We start from the raw sequence: 22,580 nt of genomic DNA, 5'->3' as shown, positions 1-22,580 counted from the left end.
CTAGGTATTCCTTAAAGAGGTGGGGTTTCAGGTGTCTCCGGAAGGTGGTGATTGACTCCGCTGTCCTGGCGTCGTGAGGGAGTTTGTTCCACCATTGGGGGGCCAGAGCAGCGAACAGTTTTGACTGGGCTGAGCGGGAACTGTACTTCCTCAGTGGTAGGGAGGCGAGCAGGCCAGAGGTGGATGAACGCAGTGCCCTTGTTTGGGTGTAGGGCCTGATCAGAGCCTGAAGGTACTGAGGTGCCGTTCCCCTCACAGCTCCGTAGGCAAGCACCATGGTCTTGTAGCGGATGCGAGCTTCAACTGGAAGCCAGTGGAGAGAGCGGAGGAGCGGGGTGACGTGAGAGAACTTGGGAAGGTTGAACACCAGACGGGCTGCGGCGTTCTGGATGAGTTGTAGGGGTTTAATGGCACAGGCAGGGAGCCCAGCCAACAGCGAGTTGCAGTAATCCAGACGGGAGATGACAAGTGCCTGGATTAGGACCTGCGCCGCTTCCTGTGTGAGGCAGGGTCGTACTCTGCGGATGTTGTAGAGCATGAACCTACAGGAACGGGCCACCGCCTTGATGTTAGTTGAGAACGACAGGGTGTTGTCCAGGATCACGCCAAGGTTCTTAGCGCTCTGGGAGGAGGACACAATGGAGTTGTCAACCGTGATGGCGAGATCATGGAACGGGCAGTCCTTCCCCGGGAGGAAGAGCAGCTCCGTCTTGCCGAGGTTCAGCTTGAGGTGGTGATCCGTCATCCACACTGATATGTCTGCCAGACATGCAGAGATGCGATTCGCCACCTGGTCATCAGAAGGGGGAAAGGAGAAGATTAATTGTGTGTCGTCTGCATAGCAATGATAGGAGAGACCATGTGAGGTTATGACAGAGCCAAGTGACTTGGTGTATAGCGAGAATAGGAGAGGGCCTATAACAGAGCCCTGGGGGACACCAGTGGTGAGAGCACGTGGTGAGGAGACAGATTCTCGCCACGCCACCTGGTAGGAGCGACCTGTCAGGTAGGACGCAATCCAAGCGTGGGCCGCGCCGGAGATGCCCAACTCGGAGAGGGTGGAAAGGAGGATCTGATGGTTCACAGTATCGAAGGCAGCCGATAGGTCTAGAAGGATGAGAGCAGAGGAGAGAGAGTTAGCTTTAGCAGTGCGGAGCGCCTCCGTGATACAGAGAAGAGCAGTCTCAGTTGAATGACTAGTCTTGAAACCTGACTGATTTGGATCAAGAAGGTCATTCTGAGAGAGATAGCAGGAGAGCTGGCCAAGGACGGCACGTTCAAGAGTTTTGGAGAGAAAAGAAAGAAGGGATACTGGTCTGTAGTTGTTGACATCGGAGGGATCGAGTGTAGGTTTTTTCAGAAGGGGTGCAACTCTCGCTCTCTTGAAGACGGAAGGGACGTAGCCAGCGGTCAGGGATGAGTTGATGAGCGAGGTGAGGTAAGGGAGAAGGTCTCCGGAAATGGTCTGGAGAAGAGAGGAGGGGATAGGGTCAAGCGGGCAGGTTGTTGGGCGGCCGGCCGTCACAAGACGCGAGATTTCATCTGGAGAGAGAGGGGAGAAAGAGGTCAGAGCACAGGGTAGGGCAGTGTGAGCAGAACCAGCGGTGTCGTTTGACTTAGCAAACGAGGATCGGATGTCGTCGACCTTCTTTTCAAAATGGTTGACGAAGTCATCTGCAGAGAGGGAGGGGGGGGGGAGGGGGAGGAGGATTCAGGAGGGAGGAGAAGGTGGCAAAGAGCTTCCTAGGGTTAGAGGCAGATGCTTGGAATCTAGAGTGGTAGAAAGTGGCTTTAGCAGCAGAGACAGAAGAGGAAAATGTAGAGAGGAGGGAGTGAAAGGATGCCAGGTCCGCAGGGAGGCGAGTTTTCCTCCATTTCCGCTCGGCTGCCCGGAGCCCTGTTCTGTGAGCTCGCAATGAGTCGTCGAGCCACGGAGCGGGAGGGGAGGACCGAGCCGGCCTGGAGGATAGGGGACATAGAGAGTCAAAGGATGCAGAAAGGGAGGAGAGGAGGGTTGAGGAGGCAGAATCAGGAGATAGGTTGGAGAAGGTTTGAGCAGAGGGAAGAGATGATAGGATGGAAGAGGAGAGAGTAGCGGGGGAGAGAGAGCGAAGGTTGGGACGGCGCGATACCATCCAAGTAGGGGCAGTGTGGGAAGTGTTGGATGAGAGCGAGAGGGAAAAGGATACAAGGTAGTGGTCGGAGACTTGGAGGGGAGTTGCAATGAGGTTAGTGGAAGAACAGCATCTAGTAAAGATGAGGTCAAGCGTATTGCCTGCCTTGTGAGTAGGGGGGGAAGGTGAGAGGGTGAGGTCAAAAGAGGAGAGGAGTGGAAAGAAGGAGGCAGAGAGGAATGAGTCAAAGGTAGACGTGGGGAGGTTAAAGTCGCCCAGAACTGTGAGAGGTGAGCCGTCCTCAGGAAAGGAGCTTATCAAGGCATCAAGCTCATTGATGAACTCTCCGAGGGAACCTGGAGGGCGATAAATGATAAGGATGTTAAGCTTGAAAGGGCTGGTAACTGTGACAGCATGGAATTCAAAGGAGGCGATAGACAGATGGGTAAGGGGAGAAAGAGAGAATGACCACTTGGGAGAGATGAGGATCCCGGTGCCACCACCCCGCTGACCAGAAGCTCTCGGGGTGTGCGAGAACACGTGGGCGGACGAAGAGAGAGCAGTAGGAGTAGCAGTGTTATCTGTGGTGATCCATGTTTCCGTCAGTGCCAAGAAGTCGAGGGACTGGAGGGAAGCGTAGGCTGAGATGAACTCTGCCTTGTTGGCCGCAGATCGGCAGTTCCAGAGGCTACCGGAGACCTGGAACTCCACGTGGGTCGTGCGCGCTGGGACCACCAGGTTAGGGTGGCCGCGGCCACGCGGTGTGAAGCGTTTGTATGGTCTGTGCAGAGAGGAGAGAACAGGGATAGACAGACACATAGTTGACAGGCTACAGAAGAGGCTACGCTAATGCAAAGGAGATTGGAATGACAAGTGGACTACACGTCTCAAATGTTCAGAAAGTTAAGCTTACGTAGCAAAAATCTTATTGACTAAAATGATTAAAACGATACAGTACTGCTGAAGTAGGCTAGCTAGCAGTGGCTGCGTTGTTGACTTTGTTTGAAAGTGTAGCTGGCCAGGTAACTGGCTAGATAATTAGTCTTAACTACACAATTGTCTTAGAACAAGGACAGCAAAGACAACTATGTAGCTAGCTAACACTACACTAATCAAATCGTTCCGTTGTAATGTAATAGTTTCTATGACCCTTCTGATGACCAGGTGGCGAATAGTTTCTATAGTGTTTCTATAGTTTCTATAGTGCTGCTATTCGGTAGAAGTTGGCTAGCTAGCAGTGTTAGCAGTGTTAGCAGTGTTGACTAGCAGTGTTGACTAGGTAGGAGAACGGCAGCGCAGCGGATGAAAATAGCTGGCTAGCTAACCGAAATTACTCTAGACTCCACAGTTATCTTAGATACAAAGACAGCAAAGACAACTATGTAGCTAGCTAACACTACACTAATCAAGTCGTTCCGTTGAGTGTAATAGTTTCTACAGTGCTGCTATTCGGTGGCTAGCTGGCTAGCTAGCAGTGTTGATTACGTTACGTTACGTTAAAAGGACGAAAATAGCTGGCTAGCTAACCTAGAAAATCGCTCTAAACTACACAATTATCTTTGATACAAAGACGGCTATGTAGCTAGCTACGATCAAACAAATCAAACCGTTGTACTGTAATGAAATGAAATGAAATGTGATACTACCTGTGGAGCGAAGCGGAATGCGACCGGGTTGTTGAATGCGGAAGTTCTATTCGGTAGACGTTGGCTAGCTGTTGGCTAGCTAGCAGTGTTTCCTACGTTAAGGACGACAAATAGCTGGCTAGCTAACCTCGGTAAATTAAGATAATCACTCTAAAACTACACACTCTAAACTACACAATTATCTTGGATACGAAGACAGCAAAGTGTAATAGTTGAGTGTAATAGTTTCTACAGTGCTGCTATTCGGTAGACAGTGGACGTTTGCTAGCCGGCTAGCTGGTTAGCTGCTGGCCAGATAGCAGTGTTGACTACGTTAGGATGACGAATTACGATAATTACGCAATTATCTTTGATACAAAGACGGCTATGTAGCTAGCTAAGTAGAAATTGCTAAGATCAGACAAATCAAACCGTTGTACTATAATGAAATGAAAAGTTATACTACCTGCGGAGCGAAGTGCAAAATACTTCAGGCGTTTCAGTGGTGGTCCTGAACAAAATCCTGCAAAGCCAGGGTTGGTGGGTGACTTCTGGACCCTGACCAGACATGGTCACACACACACACACACACACACACACACACACACACACACACACACACACACACACACACACACACACACACACACACACACACACACACACACACACACACACACACACACACACACACACACACACACACACACACACACACACACACACACACACACACACACACACACACACACACACACACACACACACACACACACACACACACACACACACACACACACACACACACACACACACACACACACACACACACACACACACACACACACACACACACACACACACACACACACACACACACACACACACACACACACACACACACACACACACACACACACACACACACACACACACACACACACACACACACACACACACACACACACACACACACACACACACACACACACACACACACACACACACACACACACACACACACACACACACACACACACACACACACACACACACACACACACACACACACACACACACACACACACACACACACACACACACACACACACACACACACACACACACACACACACACACACACACACACACACACACACACACACACACACACACACACACACACACACACACACACACACACACACACACACACACACACACACACACACACACACACACACACACACACACACACACACACACACACACACACACACACACACACACACACACACACACACACACACACACACACACACACACACACACACACACACACACACACACACACACACACACACACACACACACACACACACACACACACACACACACACACACACACACACACACACACACACACACACACACACACACACACACACACACACACACACACACACACACACACACACACACACACACACACACACACACACACACACACACACACACACACACACACACACACACACACACACACACACACACACACACACACACACACACACACACACACACACACACACACACACAACAATACATCATAGTCTATGTGGAGGATAAATAACTACACACCAGAACAACAATACATCATAGTCTATGTGGAGGATAAATAACTACACACCAGGACAACAATACATCATAGTCTATGTGGAGGATAAATAACTACACACCAGGACAACAATACATCATAGTCTATGGAGGATAAATAACTACACACCAGGACAACAATACATCATAGTCTATGGAGGATAAATAACTACACACCAGGACAACAATACATCATAGTCTATGTGGAGGATAAATAACTACACACCAGGACAACAATACATCATAGTCTATGTGGAGGATAAATAACTACACACCAGGACAACAATACATCATAGTCTATGGAGGATAAATAACTACACACCAGGACAATAATACATCATAGTCTATGTGGAGGATAAATAACTACACACCAGGACAACAATACATCATAGTCTATGGAGGATAAATAACTACACACCAGGACAACAATACATCATAGTCTATGTGGAGGATAAATAACTACACACCAGGACAACAATACATCATAGTCTATGGAGGATAAATAACTACACATCAGGACAACAATACATCATAGTCTATGTGGAGGATAAATAACTACACACCAGGACAACAATACATCATAGACTATGGAGGATAAATAACTACACACCAGAACAACAATACATCATAGTCTATGTGGAGGATAAATAACTACACACCAGGACAACAATACATCATAGTCTATGGAGGATAAATAACTACACACCAGGACAACAATACATCATAGTCTATGTGGAGGATAAATAACTACACACCAGGACAACAATACATCATAGTCTATGTGGAGGATAAATAACTACACACCAGGACAACAATACATCATAGTCTATGTGGAGGATAAATAACTACACACCAGGACAACAATACATCATAGTCTATGGAGGATAAATAACTACACATCAGGACAACAATACATCATAGTCTATGTGGAGGATAAATAACTACACACCAGGACAACAATACATCATAGTCTATGTGGAGGATAAATAACTACACACCAGGACAACAATACATCATAGTCTATGTGGAGGATAAATAACTACACACCAGGACAACAATACATCATAGTCTATGTGGAGGATAAATAACTACACACCAGGACAACAATACATCATAGTCTATGGAGGATAAATAACTACACATCAGGACAACAATACATCATAGTCTATGTGGAGGATAAATAACTACACACCAGGACAACAATACAGCATAGTCTATGGAGGATAAATAACTACACACCAGGACAACAATACATCATAGTCTATGTGGAGGATAAATAACTACACACCGGAACAACAATACATCATAGTCTATGGAGGATAAATAACTACACACCAGGACAACAATACATCATAGTCTATGTGGAGGATAAATAACTACACACCAGGACAACAATACATCATAGTCTATGGAGGATAAATAACTACACACCAGGACAACAATACATCATAGTCTATGGAGGATAAATAACTACACACCAGGACAACAATACATCATAGTCTATGTGGAGGATAAATAACTACACACCAGGACAACAATACATCATAGTCTATGGAGGATAAATAACTACACACCAGGACAACAATACATCATAGTCTATGGAGGATAAATAACTACACACCAGGACAACAATACATCATAGTCTATGTGGAGGATAAATAACTACACACCAGAACAACAATACATCATAGTCTATGTGGAGGATAAATAACTACACACCAGGACAACAATACATCATAGTCTATGTGGAGGATAAATAACTAAACACCAGGACAACAATACATCATGGTCTATGGAGGATAAATAACTACACACCAGGACAACAATACATCATAGTCTATGTGGAGGATAAATAACTACACACCAGGACAACAATACATCATAGTCTATGTGGAGGATAAATAACTACACACCAGGACAACAATACATCATAGTCTATGTGGAGGATAAATAACTACACACCAGGACAACAATATATCATAGTCTATGTGGAGGATAAATAACTACACACCAGGACAACAATACATCATAGTCTATGTGGAGGATAAATAACTACACACCAGGACAACAATACATCATAGTCTATGTGGAGGATAAATAACTACACACCAGGACAACAATACATCATAGTCTATGTGGAGGATAAATAACTACACACCAGGACAACAATACATCATAGTCTATGTGGAGGATAAATAACTACACACCAGAACAACAATACATCATAGTCTATGGAGGATAAATAACTACACACCAGGACAACAATACATCATAGTCTATGGAGGATAAATAACTACACACCAGAACAACAATACATCATAGTCTATGGAGGATAAATAACTACACACCAGGACAACAATACATCATAGTCTATGGAGGATAAATAACTACACACCAGGACAACAATACATCATAGTCTATGGAGGATAAATAACTACACACCAGGACAACAATACATCATAGTCTATGTGGAGGATAAATAACTACACACCAGGACAACAATACATCATAGTCTATGGAGGATAAATAACTACACACCAGGACAACATTACATCATAGTCTATGTGGAGGATAAATAACTACACACCAGGACAACAATACATCATAGTCTATGGAGGATAAATAACTACACACCAGGACAACAATACATCATAATCTATGGAGGATAAATAACTACACACCAGGACAACAATACATCATAGTCTATGGAGGATAAATAACTACACACCAGGACAACAATACATCATAGTCTATGGAGGATAAATAACTACACACCAGGACAACAATACATCATAGTCTATGTGGAGGATAAATAACTACACACCAGGACAACAATACATCATAGTCTATGTGGAGGATAAATAACTACACACCAGGACAACAATACATCATAGTCTATGTGGAGGATAAATAACTACACACCAGGACAACAATACATCATAGTCTATGTGGAGGATAAATAACTACACACCAGAACAACAATACATCATAGTCTATGGAGGATGAATAACTACACACCAGGACAACAATACATCACAGTCTATGTGGAGGATAAATAACTACACACCAGGACAACAATACATCATAGTCTATGTGGAGGATAAATAACTACACACCAGGACAACAATACATCATAGTCTATGTGGAGGATAAATAACTACACACCAGGACAACAATACATCATAGTCTATGTGGAGGATAAATAACTACACACCAGGACAACAATACATCATAGTCTATGTGGAGGATAAATAACTACACACCAGGACAACAATACATCATAGTCTATGGAGGATAAATAACTACACACCAGGACAACAATCACACAGACTGATCTCAGTTAATTCATACTGTATGTTGTATTCTGTCCAAGAGGGGAATCACACAGACTGATCTCAGTTAATTCATACTGTATGTTGTAGTCTGTCCAAGAGGGGAATCACACAGACTGATCTCAGTTAATTCATACTGTATGTTGTAGTCTGTCCAAGAGGAGAATCACACAGACTGATCTCAGTTAATTCATACTGTATGTTGTAGTCTGTCCAAGAGGGGAATCACACAGACTGATCTCAGTTAATTCATACTGTATGGTGTAGTCTGTCCAAGAGGAGAATCACACAGACTGATCTCAATTAATTCATACTGTATGTTGTAGTCTGTCCAAGAGGGGAATCACACAAGACTGACAGCCTGTAATTTTATTAAAAGCATTCATTTACATTTAAGTCATTTAGCAGACGCTCTTATCCAGAGTGACTTACAAATTGGTGCATTCACCTTATGACATCCAGTGGAACAGCCACTTTACAATAGTGCATCTAAATCTTTTAAGGGGGGGGGGGGGGGGGTCAGAAGGATTACTTTATCCTATCCTAGGTATTCCTTAAAGAGGTGGGGTTTCAGGTGTCTCCGGAAGGTGGTGATTGACTCCGCTGTCCTGGCGTCGTGAGGGAGTTTGTTCCACCATTGGGGGAAACCAACCATTCAGTTGGTTACATGGCAGTTTAGAGAGAAACATCATGACAATAATCTACATCATAATCAATATCATAACATTTATAATCAATAACATCATGAGAGGTAAACAACAACAACAAACCCCTTTATTAAAAAATGTTTCAAAATACAAAGAATGAACAGATGATTATAATAATACATGAACTAATAATGGAGACACTTCAAGATAAAGAATCTAAGAGACACTAAATAAGATAAAGAATCTAAGAGACACTAAATAAGATAAAGAATCTAAGAGACACTAAATAAGATAAAGAATCTAAGAGACACTAAATAAGATAAAGAATCTAAGAGACACTAAATAAGATAAAGACATGAAGACAAAAGTAAAAGCAATACATTCTGGAACACAAAACAGACGTAATTGAGCTACTCACTTAAAATAATCAAAACCCCAAGTTTACCCAAAACCCCATGTTACCCAAAACCCCATGTTACCCAAAACCCCATGTTACCCAAAACCCCATGTTACCCAAAAGCCCATGTTACCCAAAACCCCATGTTACCCAAAACCCCATGTTACCCAAAACCCCATGTTACCCAAAAGCCCATGTTACCCAAAACCCCATGTTACCCAAAACCCCATGTTACCCAGAACCCCATGTTACCCAAAACCCCATGTTACCCAAAACCCCATGTTACCCAAAACCCCATGTTACCCAGAACCCCATGTTACCCAAAACCCCATGTTACCCAAAACCCCATGTTACCCAAAACCCCATGTTACCCAGAACCCCATGTTACCCAAAAGCCCATGTTACCCAAAACCCCATGTTACCCAAAACCCCATGTTACCCAAAAGCCCATGTTACCCAAAACCCCATGTTACCCAAAACCCCATGTTACCCAAAACCCCATGTTACCCAGAACCCCATGTTACCCAAAACCCCATGTTACCCAAAACCCCATGTTACCCAAAACCCCATGTTACTCAGAACCCCATGTTACCCAGAACCCCATGTTACCAAAACCCCATGTTACCCAGAACCCCATGTTACCAAAACCCCATGTTACCCAAAACACCATGTTACCCAAAACCCCATGTTACCCAAAACCCCATGTTACCCAGAACCCCATGTTTCTCTGGTGGTAAAAACCAAACTAAAAGGAATAATGGTGGTTGCAGTCACTCCTTTTAGATTCCTTCCAAGGTTCTAGACAGATAAAATAATTCTGAACTTGTTATTAAAAATTAGAACCACTTTGTCACCACATTTTAAACACCAGTCCACTGATGACCATCGATTTAAAACACAAAACTGACCTAAGATCAGCATGTAGGATCAGCTTCATTCTACTCCTACTCCGTCCCCTGGGCTGCTCTCTCCTCTCCCGGTCCAGCTTCAGCTCTGGAGCTCAGAGAGACCATCTCCATGGCATTGACATAAAGATCCATGCTGCTCACCCTGTTCACTCTCTTCTGCCTCCTGGTGGGCTAGGGAGACACAGCACCAACAGTCAGACATTTACTCTCTAGTATCTCCATTCTCTCTCCCTCCCTCTCCTCCTCACCCTCTCCCTCCCTCTCCCCCTCACCCTCTCCCTCTCCCCCTCTCTCTCTAGTTTAAATGACTTGTAACGTCTGAGTAAATGTCTTTACCTTGTAGTACAGGTAGGAGGTGGTGATGGTTGTCAGTAGGATCAGCAGCACTACAACGTGTCTGATGATGAAGGCTGGCAGAGGAGAGGCTGCAAACAGAAACACCTTTGATGAGGGGACTGATCATCATCACATAGATCTGTGGGAAATCTGTCAATGACAAAGTTATAATTCTGGTTGTTACCTGTGATGGTGAGGGAGAGGAGCTCACTCTCAGAGGAGAAGTTATGAGAGAAAACATAATTGTCATAAACACAGCTGTAGTTCCCTTGGTGGGAGTCATCTGCAGCAGGGAAGAGGAAGGCAGCAGAGTGATTGACAGCTGGCTGGGCCTGGGTTCTGTTGGAGCCGGTGAACGTGAGGAGGAAGGAGCCTCCTTGGTACTGTGGCTGAGTGGAGCAGGTGATGGTGAAGCTGTAGCCCCTGAACACCTCGGGCCCCTGGTGGCCCCTGGAGACCCCTCCCATTGAGTCAGTCAGGGAGATATCAGGCTGGACCAGGAGATCTGTAACAATAAAAGAGAAGAAGAAAAACCTCTTCAACTAGTTTCCTATAGATATGACAATAACATCAGCATGTAACAGTGCCAGCCACCCTCCCTCACAGGGCAAAATGAGTAGTGGGCCTACAGTCACTGAGACAACATATGTTGATATCAGGCTTAAGCAGGACATCTGGAACAAGAGGAGAGAAAAAGAAAACGTAGCTCCTCAACTACTTTCCTCATTTAGATATGACAATAACATGACATGTGACAGTGGTAGTGAGTAGAGACGTTCACTGAGATAACACTCACATACAAAAGCATTCTGGGATATTTAAGTTGTATTTCATTCCTACTTGACTGAGTGATATATTTTGCAAAGCAGACTGACAAGCTAAACAGTCATCATGAGAGGTGCAGAGGAAGTTGTATGAATGAAGGAAATCAGTTGAATATAATTATAATATGTTGATATTTCCTGAGCAGATCACTGTGAGTCCAGGAAGGAGATATAATACATGGACAAAAGTATGTGGAACTCAGCAGTGAGTTTTACAACAGAGGATTATTTTTACGCTCTACGTGGTTCAACACCCGGCGGTCCGTTCTGTCAGCTTGTGTTGTCTACCACTTCACGGCTGAGCCGTTGTTGCTCCTAGACGTGACACGTTGAAAGTCACTGATATCTTCAGTGAGTCCATTCTACTGCCAATGTTTGTCTATGGAGATTGCATGGTTGTGTGCTTGATTTTATATACCCGTCAGCAACAGGTGTGGCTGAAATAGCCGACTCCACTGATGTGCACATACTTTTGGCCATATAGTGTGTCTTGTTAATACCTGAGCAGATCACTGTGAGTCCAGGAAGGAGATCATCATATCTTCTACACTCCCTCAGTACATGCTCAGACCCAGAACAGTAAGCTTCAAACCCCCTAGTGGTGTTTACAGGTAGTACTGAAACAGTGGAGCCACAACCCAGCTGTCTACACACTACTGCAGCTACATCCTCCTGGTTCCTGTCCTCAGTTCCCACAGTCCTCCACTCTCCCTGGTCGTACCGCTCCACTCCACCAGCACAGCGACTGCCTCCTCCCACCAGCCTCACATCATCAGGCTCTGAGAAAAGAAAAGAGAGACAGTAATCTTACTATTTTCTCACTAAAACTCACCTACAGTGGGAGAACAAGTATTTGATACACTGCCGATTTTGCAGGTTTTCCTACTTACAAAGCATGTAGAGGTCTGTAATTCTTATCATAGGTACACTTCAACTGTGAGAGACGGAATCTAAAACAAAAATCCAGAAAATCACATTGTATGATTTTTAAGTAATTGATTTGCATTTTTCCTCTGATGACACACTGTCTAATAGAAGACTCATCTCCATCACAACTCAATAGTCTGACTCCTCTTCTTCCATCTTCAATCAGAGGTCCTCTAGATTCAGCTACAGGATTCCCACAGTCCAGCTCTCTACACACAACCTTAGTCTCTATCATCATGCTCCACCACCACATAAAACATAGACCTGACCACTCTCCTCTGTAGAAGACTTCCACACTCCCAGAACAGGAAGTGGTCCCATTCACCAGTCTGACTGAGAGTTCAGCTGTAAACAGCAGAGAGGAAAACACAGTGGTGAGGACAGATGATGACAGTGATTCTGTTATTCTAACAGCAGTAATGCTTTGTGGTTGACAAGTATTAGTAGTTCCATAAAACACTACTTGTTATTGGGTTTTAGAATGGTTTGTATGGACACATGAATTTCTCCATGTGGGATAATAAAGTTTACTAATATTGAACTGCTATAATCACTGTAGATTTATACTCTACCTACCTGGTGGACTGACGCTTTGAGCCTGGAGATCTGAGGAGAAAGAGAGAGACAGAGGAGAAAGAGACAGAGAGATAGAGAGAAACAAAGGAGAAAGGGAGGAGTCAGAGGAAGAGAGAGACAGAGGAGAAAGGGAGGAGTCAGAGGAAGAGAGAGACAGAGGAGAAAGGGAGGAGTCAGAGGAAGAGAGAGACAGAGGAGAAAGGGAGGAGTCAGAGGAAGAGAGAGACAGCGGAGAAAGGGAGGAGTCAGAGGAAGAGAGAAACAGAGGTTAAATGAACATCAACATGACCTTTCATGATGTGATGGGGAAGACAGGCTTATTGTTGGTATTGTGCAACAACACCCATGTGTACATACACTATATATACAAAAGTATGTGGACACCCTTCAAATTAGTGGATTCTATTTCAGCCACACCCCATCCTGACAGATGTATTAAATCAAGCACTCAGCCATGCAATCTCCATAGACAAACATTGTCAGTAGAATGGCTTTAATGAAGCGCTCAGTGACTTTCAACATGGCAACATCATAGGATACCACCTTTCCATGTCAGACGGTCAAATTTCATAATCCCCCAACTCCTCTTATCCCTTCTTCTCTCCTCTCCCCCGCCTCTCCTCATCTGCCCATCTCCTCCCCTCCCCTCTCCTCTTCTCCCCCCTCTCCTATTCCTCTCCCCTCCTCCCCCTCACTTCTCCTCTTATCATCCTCTCTACTCCTCTTCTCCCTCTCTCTACCCCTCTTCTCCCTCTCTACTCCTCTTCTCCACTCCTCTTCTCCCTCTCTCTACTCCTCTTCTCCCTCTCTCTACTCCTCTTCTCCCTCTCTCTACTCCTCTTCTCCCTCTCTCTTCTACTAATCTTCCCCTCTCTTCTCCTCTTCTGCCCCTCTCGTCTCCTCTTCTCCCCCTCTCTCCATCTTCTCTTCTCCCCTCTAATCTTCTCCCTTTCTCCCCCCTCTTCTCCTTTTCTCTCACTCTCTTCTACCCCCCTTCTCCCCCTCTCTAATCCTCTTCTCCCCCTCCCTTCTCCTCTTCTGCCCCTCTTGTCTACTCCTCTCCACCCACACTTCACCTCGCACGCTCTTCTCCCTCTATTCTCATCTCTTCCACCCCTCTTCTCCCTCTCTCTCTTCTCCTCCCCCTTTCCTCTCCTCTTCTCCCCCTCGCTTCTACTCTTCTCCCCCTCTCTTCTCCTCTTTCCCCCCTCTCCTCTTCTCATCCTTTCCTCTTCTCCTCCTCTCCTCTTTTCCCCCTCTCTTCTCCTCTTCTGCCCCTCCCTTCTCCACCCCGCTCTCCTCTCCTCTACACTCATCCCCCTCTCCCAGCTCCCCCTCCTTTCTCCTCTTCTCCACCCTTCTTCTCCCCCTCTCTTCTCCTCTTCTCCCCCTCTCTTCTCCTCTTCTCCCCCTCTCTTCTCCACACCTCCCCCTCTCTTCTCCTCTTTTGCCCCTCTTCACTCATCCCCCTCTCCCAGCTCCCCCTCCTTTCTCCTCTTCTCCACCTCTACCCTTCTTCTCCCCCTCTCTTCTCCTCTTCTCCCCCTCTCTTCTCCTCCTCTCTTCTCCTCTCTTCAATTCTCCTCTTCTCCCCATCTCATCTACTCTTCTCCCCCTCCCCGCTCTCCTATTCTCCCCCCTCTCCACACCTCCCCATCTCCTCTTCTCCCCCTCTTCTCCCCTCCCCCTCTCCACCTCTCCTCCCCCTCTTCTATTCTCCCCTCTCCTAATCTCCCCTCCCCTCTCCTCTACTCTTCTTCCCCTCTCCTCTTCTCCAACCCTCTCCTCTCCTCTTTTCCCCCTATCTTCTCCTCTTCTACCCCTCTCTTCTCCTCTCCGCCCTCTCTCTTCTCTTCTCCCCCTCTCATCTTCTCTTCTCTCCTCTTCTCCCCCTCTCTTCTCCTCTTCTCCCCCATCTCATCTACTCTTCTCTTCTCCCCCTCCCCTATTCTCCCCCTCTCCACACCGCCCCCTCTCTTCTCCTCTTTTGCTCCTCTTCTCCCCCATCTCCTCTTCTCCCCTCCCCCCTCTACTCTACTCTTCTTCCCCTCTCATCTTCTCCAACCCTCTCCTCTCCTCTTGTCCCCCTGTCCTCTCCTCTTTTCCCCCTATTTTCTCCTCTTCTACCCATCTCTTCTCCTCTCCCCCTCTCTTCCCCTCCCCCCTCTACTCTTTTCCCCCTATTTTCTCCATCTCTTCTCCTCTCCCCCTCTCTTCCCTCCCCCCTCTACTCTTCTCCCCCTCTCATCTTCTCTTCTCCACCTCTACCATTCTCTTCTCCTCTTTCCCCCATCTCTTCTCCTCTTCCCCCCCTCTCGTTCCCCCATCTCTTCTCCTCTCCTCCCCCTCTCTTCTCCTCTTCTCCCCATCTCTTCTCCCACTCCTCTTCTCCCCCTCTTCTTTTCTTCCCCTCTCATCTTCTCCACTCCTCTCCTCTTCTCCCCCTCATCTCTTCTCCCCCTCTCCCCCTCATCTCTTCTCCTCTCCTCTTTTCACCCTCTCCTCTTCTCCTCTCCCCTCCCCTCTTCCTTCTCTTCCTCTCTCTTCTAATCTTCTCCCCCCTTCTCCCCTCTCCTCTTCTGCACCTCTCATCTTCTCCCCCCTCTCCACACCTCCCCTCTCTTCTCCTCTACCTCTCCTCTTCTCCAACCCTCTCATCTTCTCCCCCTCTCATCTTCGCAGACCCTCTCCTCTCCTCCCCTTCCCCACTTCTGCCCCTCTCTTCTCCTCTTTTGATACTCTATTCTCCTCTTCTCCCCCTCTCATTCTCCCTCCACTCCTCTTCTCCCCCCTTCTCACAATCTCCTCTTCTCCCTCCTCTCCCTCTCCCTCCCCTCTCCTCTCCTCCCCCTTTCTTCTCCTCTTGTCCCCCTCTCTTCTCCACCTCTACCCTTCTCTTCTCCCCCTCTCTTCTCCTCATCTCTTCTCCAATTTCCCCCATCTCTTCTCCCCCTCTCTTCTCCTCTCCCTCTCCTCTTCTCCCCCCTTTCCTCTTCTCCATCTCTCTTCTCCACTTCTCCCTCTCTCCTCTTCTCCCCTCTCCTCTTCTCCACCTCTCCTCTTCTCCAACCCTCTCCTCTCTCTTCTCCCTCTCCTCTCCTCTTCTCCAACCCTCTCCTCTCCTCTTCTCCCCTTCCCCACTTCTGCCCCTCTCTTCTCCTCTTTTGACACTCTATTCTCCTCTTCTCTCCCTCTCTTCTCCTCTCCTCCCCTTTCCTCCTCTCTTCTCTTTCTTCTCCTCCTCTCCTTTTCTCTTATCCCCCCTCCAGTCTCCTCTTCTCTTCTCACCCTCTTGTCTTTACCCCCTCCCCTCTCAACATGGATCTAGTCCAATCAGACGTCTCACCTCAACATGGATCTAGTCCAATCAGACGTGTCTCACCGCAACATGGATCTAGTCCAATCAGACGTGTCTCACCTCAACATGGATCTAGTCCAATCAGACGTGTCTCACCTCAACATGGATCTAGTCCAATCAGACGTGTCTCACCTCAACATGGATCTAGTCCAATCAGACGTGTCTCACCTCAACATGGATCTAGTCCAATCAGACGTGTCTCACCTCAACATGGATCTAGTCCAATCAGACGTGTCTCACCTCAACATGGATCTAGTACAATCAGACGTGTCTCACCTCAACATGGGTCTAGTCCAATCAGACGTGTCTCACCTCAACATGGATCTAGTCCAATCAGACGTGTCTCACCTCAACATGGATCTAGTCCAATCAGACGTGTCTCACCTCAACATGGATCTAGTCCAATCAGACGTGTCTCACCTCAACATGGATCTAGTCCAATCAGACGTGTCTCACCTCAACATGGATCTAGTCCAATCAGACGTGTCTCACCTCAACATGGATCTAGTCCAATCAGACGTGTTCACACTGATATTGATCTAATAGGCAACAGTGACTTTTTTAATGCAACAGAATAAACACTAAAAAACACATTACATTTCAATAGGTGCAATAACTTATCTCTGTACACTATTCTGATTAGATACTATTTAATGCTGAGTTTGGACACAGGTTTTTATAGGAACACTAAGGCACCTGGACCACATATTGAGATGTGCCTTTAGTTAAGTAAATCAGTTGTTACATGAGGTGACAGTTGTAGGACTGTTAACAAAGTAGCTGAATTGTCAAAGACCGTAGCCTGAGGTCACCCAAAGAAAAGTAATCCAGAACTTTCTCTTGTAAAGAATTACAAATCTACCACTTTCATATAAACCCCTCGATACACAGCAGAACATCTACACTGAATCCATCCACCAAACATCCTGATTTGTTTTAATCAACACTTTTTATGACACTAAAGAAACCTTCAACTACAGTATATATGAAGGGATTATTGTCATTGTTACATTATATAGGCTACAGTAAGTTATATTCTTCCATTTTAAATAACAGGCTCTCCCACCATCTAGAATCATCAGGTCTGCTTGCAGATGAACAGAATGTCTTGGAAAGACAGACCTTTAGACCTCATAGGCCTGTCCAATACATTGTGGATTTTTATTATTTATACTTTCCTTACAAGTTGGGATTTAAATTGATGGACACACCATGATGTCTCATTGAAAATGTATTATATATATATATATATATATATTTATTATTAAACAATTTAGAAAACGTCACTCAAATCCTGTTTAAATGTATATAGAGGTATTAGTCTCATGCTACAGTATATAAATGATATTGTTCCATTTTAAACAGCCTAACAGGCTCTCCCACCATCTCTAATGATCTGGTCTGCTTGATGATGAACTAAATGTAGACCACAGCATGATTATTATATGACTACCACATCTCTGTACCCCCACACACACAATCCATGTTTGGTAGATGCTCTTTTCATTTACAATTTAACCTTTAGCCTACTATTTCTGCAGCCGTGTGGAAATCTGTAACGTCCGATCAGTTTGGCCTGTAAACTGTGGAAAGATGAGACTCAGGAACACGATGATGTTCTCCGTTTTGCTCTACGACCCCATAAGCATCGTCTGAAGTCATAAAGTCCATCTGACAACTTCTGTCTGTAGTGTCAGAACCGTTTGGACTACACACTAACATGACCCCACTATGGAAAGGTGAGTCTCTCAGGAACACGTACAGGTTGTATTGATCTAGGACACACTAACATGACCCCACTATGGAAAGGTGAGTCTCTCAGGAACACGTACAGGTTGTATTGATCTAGGACACACTAACATGACCCCACTATGGAAAGGTGAGTCTCTCAGGAACACGTACAGGTTGTATTGATCTAGGACACACTAACATGACCCCACTATGGAAAGGTGAGTCTCTCAGGAACACGTACAGGTTGTATTGATCTAGGACACACTAACATGACCCCACTATGGAAAGGTGAGTCTCTCAGGAACACGTACAGGTTGTATTGATCTAGGACGCACTAACATGACCCCACTATGGAAAGGTGAGTCTCTCAGGAACACGTACAGGTTGGTTTGATCTAGGACACACTAACATGACCCCACTATGGAAAGGTGAGTCTCTCAGGAACACGTACAGGTTGTATTGATCTAGGACGCACTAACATGACCCCACTATGGAAAGGTGAGTCTCTCAGGAACACGTACAGGTTGTATTGATCTAGGACACACTAACATGACCCCACTATGGAAAGGTGAGTCTCTCAGGAACACGTACAGGTTGGTTTGATCTAGGACACACTAACATGACCCCACTATGGAAAGGTGAGTCTCTCAGGAACACGTACAGGTTGTATTGATCTAGGACACACTAACATGACCCCACTATGGAAAGGTGAGTCTCTCAGGAACACGTACAGGTTGTATTGATCTAGGACACACTAACATGACCCCACTATGGAAAGGTGAGTCTCTCAGGAACACGTACAGGTTGTATTGATCTAGGACACACTAACATGACCCCACTATGGAAAGGTGAGTCTCTCAGGAACACGTACAGGTTGTATTGATCTAGGACACACTAACATGACCCCACTATGGAAAGGTGAGTCTCTCAGGAACACGTACAGGTTGTATTGATCTAGGACGCACTAACATGACCCCACTATGGAAAGGTGAGTCTCTCAGGAACACGTACAGGTTGGTTTGATCTAGGACACACTAACATGACCCCACTATGGAAAGGTGAGTCTCTCAGGAACACGTACAGGTTGTATTGATCTAGGACGCACTAACATGACCCCACTATGGAAAGGTGAGTCTCTCAGGAACACGTACAGGTTGTATTGATCTAGGACACACTAACATGACCCCACTATGGAAAGGTGAGTCTCTCAGGAACACGTACAGGTTGGTTTGATCTAGGACACACTAACATGACCCCACTATGGAAAGGTGAGTCTCTCAGGAACACGTACAGGTTGTATTGATCTAGGACACACTAACATGACCCCACTATGGAAAGGTGAGTCTCTCAGGAACACGTACAGGTTGTATTGATCTAGGACACACTAACATGACCCCACTATGGAAAGGTGAGTCTCTCAGGAACACGTACAGGTTGTATTGATCTAGGACACACTAACATGACCCCACTATGGAAAGGTGAGTCTCTCAGGAACACGTACAGGTTGTATTGATCTAGGACACACTAACATGACCCCACTATGGAAAGGTGAGTCTCTCAGGAACACGTACAGGTTGTATTGATCTAGGACACACTAACATGACCCCACTATGGAAAGGTGAGTCTCTCAGGAACACGTACAGGTTGTATTGATCTAGGACACACTAACATGACCCCACTATGGAAAGGTGAGTCTCTCAGGAACACGTACAGGTTGTATTGATCTAGGACACACTAACATGACCCCACTATGGAAAGGTGAGTCTCTCAGGAACACGTACAGGTTGGTTTGATCTAGGACGCCCACAAGCTTTACAAGACTCGTCTGAAGGTCTCCTGGTACCAGTTTAACACATTTATGGAAGTATATATGGAGATAGTTTAGTGTAGAAAATAAGGGGTAAAATATTAATATGAGTTTCCTGATCTTTTTCCCCCAAAATATAAAAATCCCAAAACTATTTGGCCCTAAACAGACATTACATGGTGACAGACAATCTGATAGAAAACTGAGGAAAAAATGTACAATATACAAATGAGAAGACATGGCAGAGAGAAGACAGGCTATGTGCCCACTGCCACAAAAGGAGGTGGAAACTGAGCTGTACTTTCTAACCTCCTGCCAAATGTACAACGATATAAGAGACACATATTTCCCTCAGATTACAAGGACCCCAAAATAATTTGAAAACACATCAAATATTGACAAGCTCCCGTATCTGTTAGGTGAAATACCACAGTGTGCAATCATGTCAGCAGAATGTGTGACCTGTTGTGATGAGAACAGGGTAACCAGTGGAGAACAAACACCACAGTAAATAAAACCTAGGACTAGATTTATCACTTTAGTTCATTTCCCTTGACATTTGTACTTCTACATATTGTACACACAGCTCACACTCTCCTACAGACATCAGCTGACTGAGAGGGCCCTAGTGGAGCCGGCTGGTTGAGAGGGCCCTAGTGGAGACAGCTGGTTGAGAGGGCCCTAGTGGAGCCGGCTGGCTGAGAGGGCACTAGTGTAGCCAGCTGGTTGAGAGGGCACTAGTGTAGCCGGCTGGCTGAGAGGGCCCTAGTGGAGACGGCTGGTTGAGAGGGCACTAGTGGAGTCAGCTGGTTGAGAGGGCCACAGTGGAGCCAGCTGGTTGAGAGGGCACTAGTGTAGCCAGCTGGTTGAGAGGGCACTAGTGTAACCAGCTGGTTGAGAGGGCCCTAGTGGAGCCAGCTGGTTGAGAGGGCACTAGTGTAACCAGCTGGTTGAGGGCACTAGTGTAGCCAGCTGGTTGAGAGGGCCATAGTGTAACCAGCTGGTTGAGAGGGCCATAGTGGAGCCAGCTGGTTTAAAGGGCACTAGTGTAACCAGCTGGTTGAGAGGGCCCTAGTGGAGCCAGCTGGTTGAGAGGGCCATAGTGTAACCAGCTGGCTGAGATTGCCCGAGTAGAGCCAGCTGGTTGAGAGGGCACTAGTGTAGCCAGCTGGTTGAGAGGGCCCTAGTGGTACCGGGGTACCGGTGCAGAGTCAATGTGCGGGTCACCGGTGTCAAGGTTATTGAGGTAATATGTACATGTAGGTAGAGTTATTAAAGTGACTATACATAGATAATAACAGAGAGTAGCAGCAGCGTAGGCGAAGGGGGGGACAATGCAAATAGTCTGGGTAGCCATTTGATTAGATGTTCAGGAGTCTTATGGCTTGGGGGTAGAAGATGTTTAGAAGCCTCTTGGACCTAGACTTGGTGCTCCGGAACCGCTTGCCGTGCGGTAGCAGAGAGAACAGTCTATGACTAGGGTGACTGGAGTCTTTGACCATTTTTATGGCCTTCCTCTGACACCACCTGGTATAGAGGTCCTGGATGGCAGGAAGCTTGACCCAGTGATGTTCTGGGCCGTACGCACTACCCTCTATAGCGTCATGCGGTCAGAGGTCGATCAGTTGCCATACCAGGCAGTGATGCAACCCGTCAGGATGCTCTCGATGGTGCAGCTGTAGAACCTTTTGAGGATCTGAGGACCCATGCCAAATCTTTTCAGTCTCCTTTTGTCGTGCCTTCTTCACGACTGTGTTCGTGTGTTTGGACCATGTTAGGATGTTGGTGATGTGGACACCAAGGAACTTGAAGCTCTCAACCTGCTCCACTACAGCCCCGTTGATGAGAATGGGGGCGTGCTCGGTCCTCCTTTTCCTGTCTTTCACAATCATCTCCTTTGTCTTGATCACGTTGAGGGAGAGATTGTTGTCCTGGCACCACACGGCCAGGTCTCTGACCTCCTCCCTATAGGCTGTCGCACTGTTGTCAGTGATCAGGCCTACCACTGTTGTGTCATCGGCAAACTTAATGGTGTTGGAGTCATGCCTCGGTGTGCAGTCATGAGTGAACAGGGAGTACAGGAGGGGACTGAGCACACAGCCCCCGTGTTGAGGATCAGCGTGGTGGATGTGTTGTTACCTAACCTTACCACCTGGTGGCGGCCCGTCAGGAAGTCCAGGATCCAGTTGCAGAGGGAGGTGTTTAGTCCCAGGGTCCTTAGCTTAGTGATGAGCTTTGAGGAGACTATGGTGTTGAATGCTGAGCTGTAATCAATGAACAGCATTCTCACATAGGTGTTCCTTTTGTCCAGGTGGGAAAGGGCAGTGTTGAGTGCAATAGAG

At 46.2% G+C, this 22,580-nt stretch overlaps 2 protein-coding genes across 2 annotated transcripts in view; one reads left to right on the top strand and one right to left on the bottom strand.

The window, feature by feature from the left end:
- Positions 1-12,845, bottom strand: part of LOC139577936 (T-cell differentiation antigen CD6-like) — a 39,248-nt gene extending 26,403 nt beyond the window's left edge. The window contains exons 1-2 of the mRNA XM_071405057.1: positions 12,785-12,845; positions 12,340-12,618 (exon numbers count right to left, since the gene is read on the bottom strand). Of these exons, the coding sequence (XP_071261158.1) occupies positions 12,340-12,618; positions 12,785-12,845 (340 nt within the window). The remainder of the gene's footprint in view (positions 1-12,339; positions 12,619-12,784) is intronic.
- Positions 1-22,580, top strand: part of LOC139579779 (scavenger receptor cysteine-rich domain-containing protein DMBT1-like) — a 260,129-nt gene that overhangs the window by 116,986 nt on the left and 120,563 nt on the right. The gene's annotated exons all lie outside the window — the stretch shown is intronic.

Source organism: Salvelinus alpinus, chromosome 6 (assembly GCF_045679555.1).
Source record: "Salvelinus alpinus chromosome 6, SLU_Salpinus.1, whole genome shotgun sequence".
NCBI classification, from domain to species: domain Eukaryota; kingdom Metazoa; phylum Chordata; class Actinopteri; order Salmoniformes; family Salmonidae; genus Salvelinus; species Salvelinus alpinus.
Note: the sequence above shows the minus strand (reverse complement) of the source record. Positions and strands in the feature narration are given on the sequence as shown.